This window comes from Oncorhynchus clarkii, chromosome 6 (genome assembly GCF_045791955.1).
Source record: "Oncorhynchus clarkii lewisi isolate Uvic-CL-2024 chromosome 6, UVic_Ocla_1.0, whole genome shotgun sequence".
Taxonomy (NCBI): Eukaryota; Metazoa; Chordata; class Actinopteri; order Salmoniformes; family Salmonidae; genus Oncorhynchus; species Oncorhynchus clarkii.
Window position 1 is genome coordinate 31,581,019 of NC_092152.1, and position 19,653 is coordinate 31,600,671.

Here is a 19,653-nt window from a genome sequence, read left to right on the forward strand (position 1 = left end):
CCACCCACAGTTGGGTTTAGTATGAACTGAAGGCAACAACCACCACAGCCCAAAGCTTTTCATCCACTCTAATCAGAGATATATTAGAAATGTGTATTTCAATTACTTTTGAGCATTTTGTAATTTGTATTTCACCGGCCTTAACTACAATCCAATGTATTTTGTAACAAGATACTTTCGAGACCTGTAATTAGTATTTTCAAAATACAAAATACTTTCTAATAACTTTATTTAATTATTATTATTTAATATCACCTTGCATTGGTATCAGAAGTCTAATGGCATTATGGTATGATAAGAGTGTCTTCTAAATTACCAATAAATTCTTCTAAATTAACATAAATGAAAATGTAAAAATGAACATTAAAGCATGCTGGGTATTGTGTTAATGAGCTCCGCCCCGAAACAAGGTCAATGATATTACCCAGTGTGCTTTCTAATTGTTTATTTTTTTGCTAATTTAGTAGACACTCTTATCCAGAGCGACTTACAGTCAGTGCATTCAACTGAGGTAGATAAACAACCACATTTCACAGCCATAGCAAGTAAAACACTTTTTGTTAGAGCTACTGAGATTGCTGTTGTAGTGAAGCTGTGTACTTGCAAGTGTATTTATGTAAATACTATACTTTGCAAAAGTATTCTGTATTTTAGTTTGATGCATTTGTCTTAATAATAGTGTCTTGTATTTATTTGTGAGATTCATTTTGATGTATCTTTTGGCCATATCTAACCCTAATGTGCTGCTTGCCACTGCTTCTGCTTTTTTCGGGTCAGGTTGTTTATTTATTTGTGTTAGTTTTTTTCTTTGCAACCTGTTGCATGATGGTTGAGTGTTGCTGAGGAGGTGGGGAGATGGTGTGTGTGGTGGGCACTACCCCCAAAGCTATAAGACTGGTCAAATAGTTTGTTAAATAGTTAACCAATAGCTACCCGGAATATCTGCATTGATCCTTTTTGCACTAATCTCTTTTGACACATCAAATACTCTGTTGTTACTATTTATTATCTATTCCGTTGCCTAGTCACTTTATCCCTACCTATATGTACATACAGTATCTACCTCAACTACCTTGTACCCCTTGACTCGATATTGGTACCTCGTGTACATAGCCAAGTTATCGTGCGTTATAATTTTTTCTATTTATTCTTTGTGTTATTCTTTTTCTTTTTTTTCTCTTCTATTTCAATGTTTTTTCTCTGCATTGTTTGGAAGGGCCCGAAAGGAAGCATTTCACTGTTAGACTACACATGCTGTTTATGAAGCATGTTACAAATACAGTTCGATTTTGATTTGATTTACTGCGGCTTATTTTATTTTCAGATGGCGAGCCACAACCTCCGTCACAGACCGTCACGGTGAATGGCTGGAGGGAATACAAGCGTCTTCCGTCTGCGTGGTGGTGGAAAGGGCCTCTGTGGAGCTGTGGTCGTCTTTCAGTCTCAGCAAATCACCTTTCCTGCCATGGCCCCACCATCAGCTCTCTGCCCTCCTGATGCTTTCTCAGAGGGAATGTAGAGAGACACACACTGGAGACACACTCTCCAGCACTACACACACACCCCTTCATGCAGAGATCCCATACACACACACTCCTTAGCACAAGATACCTTTGTTGTGTGTGTTTTTTTACCTAGTTGGCAATTATTTTTCGCCAACCATTGGATTTGGACTCCCTGTCCTGTGTGATTGAACCTCTTAGTAGCTTTAGGGGGGTGTTGTCCTGCTCTGCTGCTTTATGGTTGGGTGTCCCTGGGACGTTGTGACTGAGCAGGGGGAGCCAGCATGGCCAGGCCTCTGCTGAAAATTCAACGCTACTTTCGCAGGAAACCTGTGCGCTTCTTCTCCTTCATCCTCCTCTACCTGACAGCTGGGAGCCTGGTGTTCCTGCACTCTGGCTTTGTAGGGGACAGCTCCACGGGGGAAAATGGGGGCCGGGACCCCATGGTAGCATCTGGGATAGGGAACAGGGTGGCCTCCTCAGACGGCCGGGGGGTAGGAATGATGGGGAGGGTGTTGAAAGATACACGCAGACCCACCCCGCGGAGGTACGGCCCTCCCTGGATGAAAGGGGCTGGTGGGAAGGACTGGGAGGGTAGGGGAGTAGACTACACCAGCAGCTGGAACCGCGCCCTCAAGGGACGCAACGCCAAAGATCTGGACGACGGACGGGGTGAGTCAAAAGTTTATGTTGATACATTGCTAGTTGTACAGTACCTACAGTACATGTTTGGTATACACTATATACACAAAAGTATGTGGATTTGGCTATTTCAGACACACCCGTTGCCGACAGGTGTATAAAATTGAGCACACAGCCATGCAATCTCCATAGACAAACATTGGCAGTAGAATGGCCTTACTGAAGAGCTCAGTGACCTTCAATATGGCACCATCATAGGATGCCACCTTTCCAACAAGTCATTTCTTAGAGTTTCTGCCCTACTAGAGCCCGGTCAACTGTAAGTGCTGTTATTGTGAAGTGGAAACAGAACGGGACCGCCAAGTGTTGAAGCGCATAGCACGTTAAAATGGTCTGTCCTCGGTTGCAGCACTCACTACCGAGTTCCAAACTGCCTCAGGAAGCAACGTCAGCACAAGAAATGTTCGCCTGGAGCTTCATGAAATGGGTTTCCATGGCCGAGCAGCCACATACAAGCCTCAGATCGCCATGCGCAATGCCAAGCATCGGCTGGAGTAGTGTAAAGCTTGCCTCCATTGGACTCTGGAACAGTGGAAACTGGAGTGATTCTCTGGAGTGATTAATCATGCTTCACCATTTGGCAGTCCGATGGACTAATCTGAGTTTGGCGGATGCCAGGAAAACACTACCTGCCCAAATGCATAGTGCCAACTGTAAAGTTTGGTGGAGGAAGAATTATGGTCTGGGGCTGTTTTTCATGGTTCGGGCTAGGCCCCTTAGTGCCAGTGAGGGGAAATATTAACACCACAACATTCTAGACAATTCAGTGCTTCCCACTTTGTGGCAACATGACAACGCCCCCGTGCACAAAGCGAGGTCCACACAGAAATGGTTTGTTGAGATCGGTGTGGAAGAACTTGACTGGCCTGCACAGAACCCTGACCTCAACCCCATCGAGAACTTTGGGATGAATTGGAACGCCGACTGCGAGCCAGACCTAATAGCCCAACATCACTAATACTCTGAATGGAAGCAAGTCCCCGCAGCAATGTTCCAACATCTAGTGAAAAGTCTTCCCAGAAGAGTGGAGGCTGTTACAGCAGAAAGGGGGGGACCAACTCCATATTAATGCCCATGATTTTGGAATTAGATGTTCGACGAGCAGGTGTCCACATACTTTTGGTCCTGTAGTGTGTATAACTAGACACCCTCAGCTTGGTTTTATACATAAGAATCATTGTCTCATAAAGTCACCTCTGACTTACAGATTTATGATCTTAATTTGATCACCCTGTTGCAGGAGACCTTTCCTGCAATGCCGTAAATGTAAAACCTATAGGGTATTCAAGGTTTAAAATGCTTCTGAAGTTTGACATTTCCACTTTGAAATTTCAGACTTGAATTTCCCTTACGAATAATGTTTCAACCCTTACAAAAATGTCCATTAATTGTCATCCACATCATTCATATGTCCTGTTGCTGGCTCAAATTACGATCCTACATCTGTAGCTCCAGTTGTTTATGTTGTATAAAAAATGACAGGTTTATAGACAATAGAGTAATTTATTATTTCACTTCAACAGCCTGAAGAAATATACTATCCGTTTAAGTGACTATAAAACTTAAATGGCCCCTTGAGTATTCACTGTTCATTATGAAATACACAGTATTCCACATGTACAGACACACAGGCATTTGTGGATAGGCAAAAACACATTCACCCTCAGAGTGTTGCTCAAGGTTAATGTGGGTATTATTGTGCTGGAGGCCTTGGCAAAACGACAGCCATTTAAATTTGCTGCAGCATTTAAGTGACTGGATATTTAAGTAATTAGCCCTTCAGGTGATGCCTCTCCAGGACAGGCAGGTCACCTGTAAAACAAGCCAGTATTTCACGTTCATCCATTTCTGAAGACGTTGGGAGATGATGTGGAAACTGTCTATTAGGGGCAACAGTGAGCACTGTTACCTTCAAGTAGATTTTGGTTTTGCAAGGACATTGTGGATGGGGATGGTGGATGGGCTTAAGCTTCTACCTCTGATTCCAAAGGATGCATGTTTGAATCCAGCGAAAGAAAGTTGTTTTTAATATTTTTTATTTTAAACCCATCTCAAAACTTAACCCTTACATTAACCATTCAGAGTTAATGTCTAAATTAAACCCTAACCGTAGAAATGTGGAGTTAATTCCTAAACTTAACCTTAAACACTTAATAATGTGATGTTTGGAATAACTTAAAAATGTGACGATTAAGACTGTGAGAGCTTGTAGCTCCAGGGAGATGAAGACCTCTCTCCCAGGGAGATCTAGAACCAGGGGCTCAGTTAGCTCTGTGATGGCACCCACCCTGGTCCTCCTTGCCCACAGTCAGTCAACACCCATTGAGGGGGATATTCAGAACGCACTGCTTTACAGTGATAGCAGGTTTTCCCTATATTTTATTATGTATGTTTACCTACATAATGGAGCTATCCTTAGCAACATCTGGTGTGACATTGTAAATATTACCTAGATACTGAGAAGCCACAGACAAATGACTTGGAACCAAACCACTAAATATAATTAAAAAATAAGCTACTTGAAGGTTTGTCTCTATCTCTGAAAGTCTCACACTCATAAGCATAGATCTCCAATCTTGGGTAAAATCCTTCACGGCTCATTTTCATGGGCCATATGTAGCATGTCCATGGCAATTAACCTTTCCCAAAAAGAGCTAGATTGAGCTCTTGTGAAGTGATGTAGATTAATTTAGAATGGGACTCCACAAAGCTGGCTGCTGTGAGCAGCTGGTAGCAGACTGGAAGTGCCAGAAGTGCACAGCATAGCGCACCGCCCTAATCATATTATCATTTTCAATGATCTTTACACTCTCTATACTGGACTTTAAAGTATATAGTAGGATTTGTACCAGATGACAGCAGTATAATAATAGAGATAGAATCTCTATGGTTATTACCTTCGTAGTACAAGGATACCTACATATAGTAAGCCTTTGAATTAGAGAAATAGGTATTACAAGCACAAGCAGTTCCTGAGTGGAATTGATTTGCACAGGGATTGTTTTTGTTACATTCATGTGTTATTCATATGGTACATGATTGTTTTCCATCTTTCTGATTGAGAGAAACACAAACAGGCTTTATATAGTACATGTATTATTGCTACGGATTAACAGATCATACGAGAGGACCTCAGTTTGTCTCCATGTAGTATGTCCTCTCTGTCTAGGATGTCCTTGCTCTCTCTCGCTCTCTCTCTCTCTCTCTCTCTCTCTCTCTCTCTCTCTCTCTCTCTCTCTCATTCTCTTTCTCTCTCTTCCTGTCTTCCTCTCCCTCTGTTCTTTCTCTGTGAAGTGGTAACCCCCACAGGACCACGGCAGAGCACTAGCTGAAAGAGTAATTAGTGCTTTCAAAGTGACACTGCTCCACTTCATCCACAACTCCTATGTGCCACAGTACTCCACCACCCCCACCGCCACCTCATCACACTCCAGGCCCCTGTCATGTTCTCGTCAAGAGCAGCCACACCCAACCCGCTCCCCACCATTCACACAAGGGTACGCACCCGTGTGCACATGCAAGCACACGCACGCAAGCACACACACTGTCTGAAAGAAACATTAACCAAATAGTGTCTTCCCCTGTATCCAACCACCTCATCTACCCTGTTTCAAGGAGTAATCCAGCAAGGGTATCGTTGTTATCCAGTACAGATTCATTTTATCTGTTGACATCCCTCATGAGGCGAGAACATTACTGTATAGTATATAATAATAATAAGATTATTATATAAGATTATGATAATAAGATAATAACATGATACGAGAGGGGAGACAATAAGCTCATACTATGGTGACAAACTCAGAGAGGCAGATTGTTTCTGACATGTCTGTTATTTGTTTGGGAAATCGAGAGGAAAAAACAAAGCTGTTTGAAATGGAACCACTATCCATCACCTGTCAACACCAGATCTTCTGATTTAGAGAGATGCCTACTTTAACTATCATCACAGCCCTGAATAAAACTCTATACAGGTGGCTGAGTTACGTCCCTACACTCCCTACACTCCTGCCATACATCTGTGTACACACAGTATTTGTTCGTACAGTATAGACTTCACATTTGTGTCTGTTGTTAATCTTCTTGCCACATGACTGTGCTTACATCACAACTTGCAGATAGATATAGTATCTCTGCTTCCTTGTGTGGCTGCTGATCGGATTATTTAATTTAATAAACTCAGCACAAAAACGGAAGGTGGAAGGGCAGCCCCACTGAAGTGCAGTTCAGTTGAGCTAAATCACTGCTTCCCTTTGTCATAAAGCAGATTAGTGATCAGTCCACTCTGCTGCTATGTCTGGGAGGAAGATTACTGCAAGGTCCTACAGAGCACCACATGCTGCCGCTCTACTGCCTTTTAGACCATTACAATTACAGTAATGTGGTGGGTTAGGATGTGCATTGTTCAACCCCCCAGGGGACAGATGGTGAGGGTTTTGGATTGGTCTACCCAGCATGCTACCTCACAGACAGAGCAGGAAGGAAGTGTGGAAGGATCAACCAGTCCCACTGCAGAAGGACATCCCTCCCTCCCTCCCTCAATACTCACTTCAAATAAGTCAGGGAGGAAGTGTACTGAGTGCCATTGCAGTAGCAGGCCACTAGAAGGAGTTGTGTGTCTTTATAAATAAATCAACATGCTAGTCTGGTGTTGATTCCTTGAGCAGAAGCATTGCCCTTCAATATGTCTTCACTGTATGGATCAAATTGATGATTTGGGATTTTACTTAAAAGTTGTTTTACTGATTTATAGAATGTCTCGGCAGAATTGACCATGGCTGTAATAGTAAACAATTACCTTTGGAAATGTACTAAATGTGCATGTTTTACTCACATAAACTATGGAATTCCATGCTAAACAAAACATGTGCTATTTCAAACAGTATTATTGCCTCTCTCCCTTGTCTCCTATAATATTCATTGGTCTGCTTGAATTGTGCATATTTGATTTATTATCAAAAATGTTATATTTTTCTCTCTTACAGCGAAGTACATCGGCTGCTATATCGACGACACAGCGAAAAGAGCACTTAGGGGAGTGTCCTTTTTCGACTACAAGAAAATGACGGTCTTCCGTTGCCAGGACAACTGTGCTGAAAGGTAGGCCTGGGAATATAAAAACTCACAAACACGACGATTCAGTACAAAGACATAACAAGCAATCAAATGTCCTCTAGTGTGCTTACTATCCTTGCTACTTCTAAATTCATTGGTGGTTACTACTGTAACTGTTTGGCTGAGGAATGACAGGATAAAAAATGCTTATGTTTCAAACACACACACTCACGCAGGCACGCATATACACATATACAAACACACACACTCACGCAGGCACGCATATTCACATATACAAACACACACACTCACGCAGGCACGCATATACACATATACAAACACACACACTCACACAGGCACGCATATTCACATATACAAACACACACACTCACGCAGGCACGCATATACACATATACAAACACACACACTCACGCAGGCACGCATATTCACATATACAAACACACACACTCACGCAGGCACGCATATACACATATACAAACACACACACTCACACAGGCACGCATATTCACATATACAAACACACACACTCACGCAGGCACGCATATACACATATACAAACACACACACTCACACACTCACGCAGGCACGCATATACACATATACAAACACACACACTCACCCAGGCACGCATATGCACATATACAAACACACACACTCACCCAGGCACGCATATTCACATATACAAACACACACACTCACGCAGGCACGCATATACACATATACAAACACACACACTCACCCAGGCACGCATATTCACATATACAAACACACACACTCACGCAGGCACGCATATACACATATACAAACACACACAGTCACAGGGCGGGAGTGAGGAGTAAAGGTTGTGTACCTGATCAGTGTGTAGTAGATTAACATGTCTGGCAGAATGAAATTAGTCCTGTCTAATGGATATAGTGCCTTGTGCCAGCTATCATACTCTCTCACCCTCTCCCTCTCTCCTTCTCCTTCACATTAGCTCTCTATACCTGTAGTCTCTATACTTTTTTCACATTATTTCTCCCTCTCTTTCTCTCTCTCTTTCTTTCTCCCTTTCTCTATTTCTCTCTCTTTCTCGATTTCTCTCTCTCTTTGCCTCCTTATCATCTCTTCTTCAAATCATCTATTTCTCCCGGTCCACCTTGCCTTCTACTGTCCCTCTCATTCTCCCAACGGCTCAGCCCAATGCATTCCATTACTAGAGAAAGAGAGGAGGACAGCGAGAGGAGGACAACGAGAGAAGAGAGATAGGAGAAGTAGAGAGCATGTTTTCATCTTCTTCTTCTGCTCCTCTCTCTTTCTCTGTACTCCAACCCCTCCCAGAGCAGGCTGCTCATATGCAGACAAATCCATAGCTGTGGGAAGTAGAGGTGCTAAGGATGCTGCGGCACCCCCTGAAAAATCAGAATAAAAAAAAATATATTATTTACACTGAAAAAATATATAAACACAACATGTAACAATTTCAAAGATTTTACTGAGTTACAGTTCTTATGAGGAAATCAGTCAATTAAAATAAATTCATTAGGCCCTAACCTATGGATTTCACATGACTCGGAATACAGATATGCATCTTTTGGTCACAGATACCTTAAAAAGAAAGGTAGGGGCGTGGGTCAGACAACCAGTCGGTATCTGATGTGACCACCATTCCTGCCGTGCGACACATCTTCTTTGCATACAGTTGATCAGGCTCTTTATTGTGGCCTGTGGAATGTTGTCCCACTCCTCATCAATGGCTGGGCGAAGTTGATAGTTATTGGTGGGAACTGGAACATGCTGTTTTACAATCCAGAGCATCCCAAACATGCTCAATTGGTGACATGTCTGGACATGCAGGCCATGGAAGAACTGGGACATGTTCAGTTCCAGGAATTGTGTACAGATCCTTGCGACATGGGGACGTGCATTATTATGCTGAAACATAAGGTGATGGCGGTGGATGAATGGCACAACAATGGGCCTTAGGATCTCACCTTGGTATCTCTGTGCATTCAAATTGCCATCAATAAAATGTCATTGCGTTCGTTGTCCGTAGCTTATGCCAGCCCATACCATAACCCCACCTTCACCATGGGGCACTCTGTTCACAATGTTGACATCAGCAAACTTCTTGCCCACACGACACCATACACGCTAACTGCGACACGCTGACTGCGATCACTGACGTTGGTTACGACGCCCAACTGCAGTCAGGGCAAGACCCTGGTGAGAACGACGAGCACGCAGATGAGCTTCCCTAAGATGGTTTCTGACAGTTTGTGCAGAAATTCTTTGGTTGCGCTGGTCTCAGACGACCCCACAGGTGAAGATGCCAGATGTGGAGGTCCTGGGCTGGCATGGTTACACGTGGTCTGCGTTTGGGAGGTCAGTTGGACGTACTGCCAAATTCCAAATGGTTTTGTGTGACAAAACTGCACATTTTAGATTGACTTTTTATTGTCCCCAGCATAAGGTGCACATGTGTAATGATCATGCTGTTTAATCAGCTCCTTGATATGCCACACCTGTCAGGTGGATGGATTATCTTGACAAAGGAGACGCTCACTAACAGTGTCGTGTTTTTACTATGGATTAAGTGATATATGACATGCTAATTTATCAAATCAATTCTATGTAATTAATATTACCTGATTAAACTAATCATGTAAATGTAATTAACTAGGAAGTCGGGGCACCACGGAAGGAAGTTTATAGAGCTGTTGTCTTTCGAATAAACTCTTAAAGACATGGTCATATTTTATATCAATAGCAGTCAATTATCAATCGTTAACTTATTCAGTCTCATCTGAACATCGTAAAATTCTTGGTTATCTTCACAAAACCTGGCTAACCAGTTGAATCAGCAATACAAAATTTGGTTTAACTATTTATTTACTAAATACCTAAATAATCACACAGAATTACATATACTGTACACAGGATGGATCATACATTGATTACTAATTATGTCTTACAAGAAAACGTCCCTAGCGAACGGAACCGATATGACAACTGGTTACACAAAGAAAGGGGGTTAGGTTTGAATGAAGCGTGGGAAGACTGAGGAACAAAAGGATTGGGTCTCTATCGGAACTTATGAAGCTATGCTATCGTAAATACAGAATCTTATGCATTCTAAATAACCGCCCATTTGGAAATGGAAAATGCAAGAAATATTTACTCTGATCTGCGCTTCGATAGATTGGTCGAAGATGGAAGGCTGGGTTGCCCAGCAGAGATCTCCCTTGTCCTTTGAAGAATATGTCTTATGGTAGAACGGATACGTTGTAGTACCGTCGTCGCGTGGTAGAACGTATACGTTGTAGTACTCTGTATACGTTGTAGTACTCTGTCTTTCTGAAGAGATTGTTTGTCCTTTCATAGCCCACGTTTACAGCTGCTGCTGATAACTCGACATCTAGGATGTATCACTTCTTTAGTGAATAAGAGTTCAAAGTTGCCATACTATAAGCTCATGCTATATTCTGGCTGGTATAGTCGAAGGTCATGCTTCCAGCGTGTTGATCGTCACCTCCACGTTGAAATTAGCCCTTTTAAACGTATGGACAGCTGTCCTCACAATGGGAACACAATGTTAATTTCGTTAGGTTGTAGTCGTTCAACCATTCGCAACCAGAGCTCATGCTGAGGTTGGTTTAGTTCTGTAGTTGATATTAGCCCTTTTAAACGTATGGACAGCAGTCCTCACGTCATCGGGAACACTAGGTTGACTTTCGTCAATGGGCTTTTGTAGTGGGGGAGAGAAGGGTGTGCTTCATAGTTCACAACCAATGCCTGTTCACTTGGGCGGGGACTCTGAGTGAGCATAGTTCACTTTTGAAAACAATTCTCTCATTTAGAAGGTAGAATTACATTGAATCTTTTCACAAATTGTTTAATATTTAAACATTTAAATTGCACAACAATTCCATGTGAATCTGACTTTCCAAGATACAGTTTATGTCGTCCTATCGTCAGTAATAATGTCTCCGATGACAACTGATCTGACATCATACTCTTTAAGTACCAATTAATACTTTCATCTGGTTGGATTACTGAAATATGGTTCCGTTCCCAACCTTTTGATGTTACCAGACTTTCTCTATGTTAACAAAGGGCTTTCCAATAGTCCAATCTGTAGAGTAGAGAGAGAACAGAGCAACGTCATGACAACAAATTTGTTAACAAAATCTGAGATAAATAAGCTTTGTGTGCATATGGAAAATGTCTGTGATCTTTTAAACATGGGACCAACACTTTGCATGTTGCATTCATGTTTTTGTTCAGGGTATTATTGAGTACAAACATTTTTTTTATCCTCAGACAAAATTAATGCACTGGGCCTTTAATAGTTAATTAATTTAACCATGAATTGGATTTGTATTCATTTTCATGCTGGGTTGACCGAGCAGCTGGGTCTTTTTTATGTAATCCATAGGTTATTTTCAGGAGTCATGCACTATCAGGGTCCGTGGCTTTTATATAGTTATTTTTGGCCACCAGTCAGCGTAAATGTCATCATGTTAAGTTTGTACAGTGCAAATTTTTGTTTTCCTTTAATGTTTTTTCACCTTACATATTCCAATAAAACCTTAATAACATAGTAATAACATATTGTAACAAAGTGGTAACTATCCCAACACTGGGAAATGCATAGGCTCTTAAGGAACTCATACACGTGTGTAAGCTTCATTAAAGCTATAAAAGTTTCAGTGTTCAACCTTAACATGTGATAACAATACAACAGAACAGAATTACATTTACTCTCACTGGTGGCCAAAAATAACTATCTGAAAGCCACGCCCCTACTAAGCCACGCCTCTGGTCTTCTGATCTAACCGGCTGGGCCATATCTCAATAACTCAGTAACAATACTCCAGCATCCACAACCCAACTTTGCTGATTTAAAATAAAACAACCAAATTAAGTGACCCAATGTCTGCAACCCAGCAGTTGGGTCATCCTAACAAACCCAGCATTCTTTGTGTAAAGGCTGTGTAGTGTTGGCCATCTATTGGCATTCTAAAGAACTCAGAGGAATCAAGTATGCATCTCTCATGTGCCACTGCCAGGTTACTGTACCCCAAGGAGTATACAGGCCATGTGTGTTTGATGGATAGAGCCTTCCAGAATATTGTACTCTGCATGGACTTCGTAATCAGCATCACCCTGGAAAATCTATTTCTTTAAAAAGCTCTGGTGTCTTGGTGCAGTATTAATGCATGCAATCTCTCTCTGGTCCCACCCTTGTCCACCCAGAGGGCTCTCTTCATCTTGAAGAGGGCGAGTGAGGTTACTGCTAGTTACCCAGCTGACTGTCTATGAGTCAATCACCCTATTACTGGACTGACTGCAGAGAGAGCTGCTGAGAGAGAGGCTGACGTGTGTCTTGCTACTGCATGCATAATCGAGTTCTGAAATACAAGACCACTTACCTCTGGTCAGACATTGCAGACTGCAGTAGGTGAGACGAGATGCTTACAGATTGTCAGGCAGTACTAGAAGCACTGAGAGTATTGCTGCTGTAGGGACATTTTTATTTCTTATCATGTTGCAACCAATGCAGAATATTATTGTGTGAGACAGAGCCTCTCTGTTATTATTGATGATATCGTTTTATTAAGTTTTCTTATTTTTCAATCAACAAACAAACATATGTAGCAGACATAAATATTTTTTTACTTAAAAAACAACATCACATTTGCAGCAACACTATCTGTGATCATGTTAGCTATTTCCAGCTTTTGCTGAGACAACAAGCAGATCATTAGTTTTACAGCATCTTACACAGCATGTACTGTATATACACACATTTCCTTAACCACCCCATTCACTCTGTCCAGTTTAAAATATAGTTGAATAGTGGAGGCCAGAGTCCATTAGACCTGGGCTGTCTCTTGCTGAGGTCATAAGTGAGCTTTTAAAATCCGCATTTTAAATGTAGGGGAGGAATTAGAAGCTCACACTAGATAATACGTTTTTTAGCAAAGTATGTGATAGTCATAAACACATTTTCTATGTCTGGATCAAGAACAAATTCCTGCTGAGCATTCTGAAGATAGAGACACAGGGTCATATCAAACTGTAATCTAATATTTTGTGTGCAGAAGTACAGTACTCTCTACAACTCCAAAACACATGCATATACATTACACTACCGTTCAAAGGTTAGTCGTCACTTCGAAATGGCCTTGTTTTTTTAAAGAAAAGCACGTTTTTTGTCCATTAAAATAACACCAAGTTGATCAGAAATACAGTGTAGACATTGTTCATGTAAATGTAAATGACTGTTGTAGCTGGAAACGGCAGATGTTTTATGGAATATCTTCCTAAATGTCAGAGGCCCATTACCAGCAACCATCACACCTGTGTTCCAATGGCACGTTGTGTTAGCTAATCCAAGTTTATCATTTTAAAAGGCTAATTGATCATTAGAAAACCCTTTTGCAATTATGTTAGCACAGCTGAAAACTGTTGTGCTAATTAAAGAATCAATCAAACTGGCCATCTTTAGACTAGTTGAGTATCTGGAGCGTCAGCATTTGTGGGTTCGATTACAGGCTCAAAATGGCAAGAAACAAATTTTCTTCTGAAACTCGTCAGTCTATTTTTGTTCTGAGAAATGAAGGCTATTCCATGTGAGAAATTGCCAAGAAACTGAAATCTTGTACAAGGCTGTGTACTACTCCCTTCACAGAAAAGTGCAAACTGGCCCTAACCAGAGAAGAAAGAGAAGTGGGAGGCACTGGTGCACGACTGAGCAAGAGGACAAGTACATTAGAGTGTCTAGTTTGAGAAACAGACGCCTCAGAAGTCCTCGACTGTCAGCTTTATTAAATAGTACCCACAAAACACCAGTCTCAATGTCAACAGTGAAGAGGCGACTCCGGGATGCTGTTGCAAAGAAAAAGCCATATCTCAGACTGACCAATAAAAAGAAAAGATTAAGATGGGCAAAAAAACACAGACACTAGACAGAGGAACTCTGCCTAGAAGGCCAGTATCCCGGAGTTGCCTCATCACTGTTGACGTTGAGACTGGTGTTTTGCAGGTACTATTTAATGAAGCTGCCAGTTGAGGACTTGTGAGGCGTCTGTTTCTCAAACTAGACACTCTAATGTACTTGTCCTCTTGATTTCTCAGGATGTGGGATACGTAGAGCAAGACATCTTCCGCGTGGAGTGAAATCTTGTGCTGAAGGCCGCCTGCATAAACATCCATAATACTTGGATTGCTCCTTATCAACTCCACTAAAGGCTCCGCCCCCAATAAGTAGAGCAGAGGGGACAGCGAGCATCCTTTAATAAAGTTTGGGTCCATATTGAACCTTTCTAAGACTAAGAACAGAAAGCTCCAGTCCATCCTGTTGAACGCCTTCTCAGCATCCAGTGAAGCCAGCAGGACAGGGTCTTCTGTGCGTTTACTTGATCTATAATATCAAAAAGACAGCGAATGTTATCAGAAGAGTACCTGTCTCTAGTAAATCTAGTTTGGTACGTTTTTGTTATTTTGGAAAGAGGAGTGTTTAGTCTTTGGCGAGCAATTTGGTAATTATGTTGTAGTCGAAATCCAGCAAGCTTATGGGCCGGAAGGACGAGCAACACTGTTAGGTTGACTTTGGCTGTTTTAGGTTGACTCCAGGTGGCACTGTCTGGGGATTGTTCATGTACCTTTTCGCAACGTTACAGCTCCCTCTCAAGATCTAACGTGTGCTTCCATTGCTTTTTCGAGGAGGAAACATATGCAATTAGATGACCTCTTAATGTGGCTTTGGCAGCATCCCACATTGTGGCCGGAGAAACAGGAGAGTCTTTCTTGTCTTGTGAGTACAGTAGTTGTCTATCTATTTAGTGACCAATGAATGGAATGTTTTGTTTCATAACATGGGGATGTTGAATTTCCAGGTCTTTGACCTCGGGATGTTTTACAGAGGTCAAAGCGAAGGCAGACAAACCTTTATTTAACTAGGCAAGTCAGCTAAGAAAACCTTTTTATTTACAATGATGGCCTTCCAGAAGGCAAAAGGCCTCCTGTGGGGACGAGGGATTAAAAAAATAAAAAAATATAGGACAAAAATATAGGATAAAACACACATCACTACATAAAGAGAGACCTTAGACAACAACATAGCATGGCAGCAACACATGAAAACACAGCATGGTAGCAACACAACATGACAACAACATGGTAGCAACACAACATGGCAGCAGCACAACATGGTAGCAGCACAAAACATGTGTCACTGCCCCTCCTCTGTATTGCAGGGGCGGTTCCTCCTGCAGGCAGAGGTGGGTCGTTAGTGATTGGAGTCACCTGGGCTCAGGGTATTTAAACTGCTTCACTAACCACTCTTGTCTCTCTCTCTCTGCTCCTCCAGGTATGATCCTGTTTTGTTTGTTCCTTTGTAGTTTTCACTCAGTCATATTCACACACACAGATTCACGCATCCCTGCACTTCACATACACCCTACATTATGATACTTTCACACCTCATTCCCTTTTCTTTGTTTAAAGTTAATAGTTGGGTTTATAATAAAGAACCTTTTTGATTGGCCTATACCTGTTGTTCGTGTCCCCTCCTTTTTGCCACAGGCTAAGAGCCGGCCTGTGACACATGGTACAAATATTATTGGGCACAGACAACAGCACAAAGGGCAAGAGAGTAGAGAACAATACATCATGCAAAGCAGCCACCACAGTCAGTAAGAGTGTCCATGATTGAGTCTTTGAATGAAGAGATGTGGATAAAATGGTCTAGTTTGAGAGTTTTTTTTGCAGCTCGTTCCAGTCGCTATCTGCAGTGAACTGAAAAGAGGAGCGACCCAGGGATGTGAGTGCTTTGGGGACCTTTAACAGAATGTGACTGGCAGAACGGATGTTGTATGTGGAGGATGAGGGCTGCAGTAGGTATCTCAGATGGGGGGGAGTGAGGCCTATGAGGGTTAAAAAAAAATACAAAAAATAAACCAGTAGTTCTTGCGATGGGTATACAGAGATGACCAATTTACAGAGGAGTACAGAGTGCAGTGATGTGTCCTATAAGGAGCATTGGTGGCAAATCTGATGGCCGAATGGTAAAGAACATCTAGCCACTCGAAATTGCTATGGGTTTTATTGGTCGCATACACATGGTTAGCAGATGTTAATGCGAGTGTAGGTAAATGCTTGTGCTTCTAGTTCCGACCGTACAGTAATATCTAACAAGTAATCAAAAAATTTGGTGTAAAGGAATGATTAAGAATATGTACATGTAAATATATGGATGAGCAATGGCCGAACGGCATAGGCAGATGGTACAGTGTACAGAAAATACATATTTAAAGTAAGCTATAGGCCTAATATTGAATTGACACAGTGTCTGATCACGTCTGATCTTTTGCAGGCCTATGTTAGGCTATAGGGCCTATCCCTCACGCAGCCCCCCAAAAAAATAAATAGACTGCTAAAATTACATTTCGCCGGGTGGCTTGGTTATTGGATGGCAGATATGTTGTCTCACCTCCAATAGTAATAACAGTAATCGCTTTTAGTCATTGGTCTGTTTCTCAGTGGCCAGGATTGTCCTTCAAAAACCTATTTGCCTCTTCGGGAGTTTTGAAGTGTGATATGGCTCATTGGTGAAGAATCCTGAACGCGTTTGGGTATTTGAATCACCTGAAGATGCCTCGGTTAATGAAGTGTTTCTTCACCAAACTCATCAAACTCTCGGCGCTTTCGACGTATTCCAGCTGACAGGTCTTGGTGCAAGGTGAGTTTTGCGTTTTACACTGTAATGGTGTTGATTTTCACCGCCTGTAGCACTCGTTCCTTGTCAGTGAAATCTCAGGAAACGTATGACGATTGGGCGCGGTGGTTGTCTGGCTGCTGGTGGGGGCCTCAGTGCTTGGTGAGCTCTCTCCAGTTCTAAGGGCCTGTCGGTGGACTGGTGGAGCCACTCTGGGGGTTGTGTTGTAGGTAGCGGATCAGTGACATGTTTCCCTCTTCTTTTTCGGACAGGGTTATTAGAACAGTTATTCCTTCACCCCCTATTTTCCAGGTCCTCTGATTTTCTTTTCCAGATGCTCTGTTTCCTTCAGCATATGCTATTGTTTTCACTGCATCTGCCATTGAGTTTTCCAATGATTGTATTCCCAAATCTGGCTAATCCAGGCACCCTACGTTGATGGGTATCTTGTTGTTGATGTCTTGCAAGGCATTTTCCAGGGTTGTCACTTTGTCCCCTATCACACTGAGCTGAGTTTGATGTTGAGTTCTGTATGTTTGGATCTCAGCTCAGAAAGGATGTCTTCGACAGAGGAGTAGGTTGGCAGTTGTTGGGCCTTGGGAAGGGATGGTCGTCATGCTCCTGGCTAATGGCGCTAGCTTTTTCTGAAGCTCTGAGGCTTTTTCCGCTGCTATTGCTAGAGTCAGCGCGAAAATGTCACATGTAATGTCGACTTTTGTAACCACCATGGCTTTTTTTACTAAAGCTAATGGGGTTTAACTTAAGAATAAGAATTGGAAATTACTTGTGCGGAGCTGTCAGTTCATGCGGCCACCTCGTTCAAGGGTCACGTGATCCCCCCCCCCATTATTGATGATATTAACATGTTAACCCCCTCTGTTTTCCTTTCACCAGGGGATACCTGTATTCAGGCCTAGAGTTTGGGGCGGAGTGCTACTGTGGCCACAAGATCCAGGCCCCCAATGCCTCTGAGAGTGAATGCATCATGCAGTGTAAGGGCGACAAGGGCAACCTGTGTGGAGGGGCCAATCGCCTGTCCATCTACAGACTGGAGCTGAGCCAGGAGTCAGCGCGCCACTGTGAGCTTTAACCACCTTTCACCACACTCCACCTGGGCATGGGTATTCCACTTAGGGGGCATTGTGCACCCCACACAATGACAAACAGAGGGGTACTGATAGGAGCAGCCAGGCAATCATACCACAGTGCTGTTCTCTTTCAACATGACTTCTACCTCATATTATAGGCTAAAATGCAAAAAAAAAACATAAGTTAACTAACTGCAAAGTAGATACTTGAAAGGATTCTACACAGTCCCTGGCACTGTTTTGCAATCAATGCTAATAAATTATGCTAATAAAATATTTAGTTTTTGGTGGTTTGACGGTGAACACTTTTTCCAGGGTCGGGTGCAACCCGGTTTAGTTGTTTACTTTTCCCCCAAAGAGCTGTGCTACCTAGCCCAGCGAGCCATGTTTTTCACTTTGACACGGCTCTCGTTTTGTGAGAACAAAAACCCTGGTCTGCCCTAGAAAGCCTACGATCGCCAAAGGGCTAAATAAAAAAAATCGAGACAGCCATGTTGGACTCTAAAATGATCAAGTTTGATCCCCACAGTGAATTATTTTAAAGTTCAATACAAATCTAGATATTTCATTAAATACTACTACATTTATCGACACACAGGACCACGTGCTGACGTAGACCAATCATGGGCCGGCAGGCTACGAGGAGGCTTCCGATTGACACTCTCAGGCAGGATGATTCAGCAATATGGCAAACTTCAAATTCAAGTACTTCCGGCTTCATACGCCATCAGGAGTTTTCCACAGGAATACATGGATGATGTCCGGGTTATCGCTATGTACTGATATTAATGTCTATGGGTGGGACGGGAAGTTCAGAGGCAACAGGGTAGGGTGCACCTCCTCCCTCTCCTTTTACTCCCTCTCAAACGCTTCCTCCTCCCCCACTTCTACTATCTCCTAGGTCTCTTAAACGATAAGCACATAGACACCAATCCACAATCTATGGTAGTATATCTTTTGGAAGTGGCTCCAAGCTTGTTTATATTCAGGGTTAAAATAGCAACACTGTTCTGTAATTGTTGTTATTTCTCCTTTTTTCCTGTTTGCTGAAGCATGCATATTCCAGATGGCTGAGCATTGCTCTTTTTCAAATGTGTTTGAGCATGCTCTGACACCTCTGACCCTGATCGCAGTAATCATGTGACAAGAACCCTGCTGCAATTCTTCAAAAGAGGAAATGAACGGGAGGATGTTTTACCCTCTGTTGTCCTCTGCACTGCAGACTGTTATCATCCGGTTGTCTGGGAAACAGTGCAGCCTCCCATTTTCCCCTCTGATCAGCAGCAGAACGTTTGTAGTGATATAAGACCCCATTTTCTGAGTAAAAACTCCTACCTCTCTTTCACCCTTTCCTTTCCCGTTATAATGTCCCTTTCCCCTATCTCTATATACCTATTTGTAATACTGAATCAGAAAGATCATGTGTAGTCTCCCCACACATTAGATCTAGGCTAACATACATTCACTCATGCAGCTTAATATTTGCATCTATGATATGTTACCATGATGAGTAATACACACAGACCTAATACAGTTAGAAATGTGCTCTAGTTCTCGGGGCCTTGGGCTGATCATTTATAGT

At 42.3% G+C, this 19,653-nt stretch overlaps 1 protein-coding gene across 1 annotated transcript in view; it reads left to right on the forward strand.

Moving 5' to 3' along the window:
• Positions 1-19,653, forward strand: part of LOC139410971 (sialate:O-sulfotransferase 2-like) — a 191,069-nt gene that overhangs the window by 156,027 nt on the left and 15,389 nt on the right. Inside the window, exons 2-4 of the mRNA XM_071156711.1 lie at positions 1,325-2,174; positions 7,190-7,304; positions 17,878-18,062. Of these exons, the coding sequence (XP_071012812.1) occupies positions 1,787-2,174; positions 7,190-7,304; positions 17,878-18,062 (688 nt within the window). The 5' untranslated portion in view covers positions 1,325-1,786. The remainder of the gene's footprint in view (positions 1-1,324; positions 2,175-7,189; positions 7,305-17,877; positions 18,063-19,653) is intronic.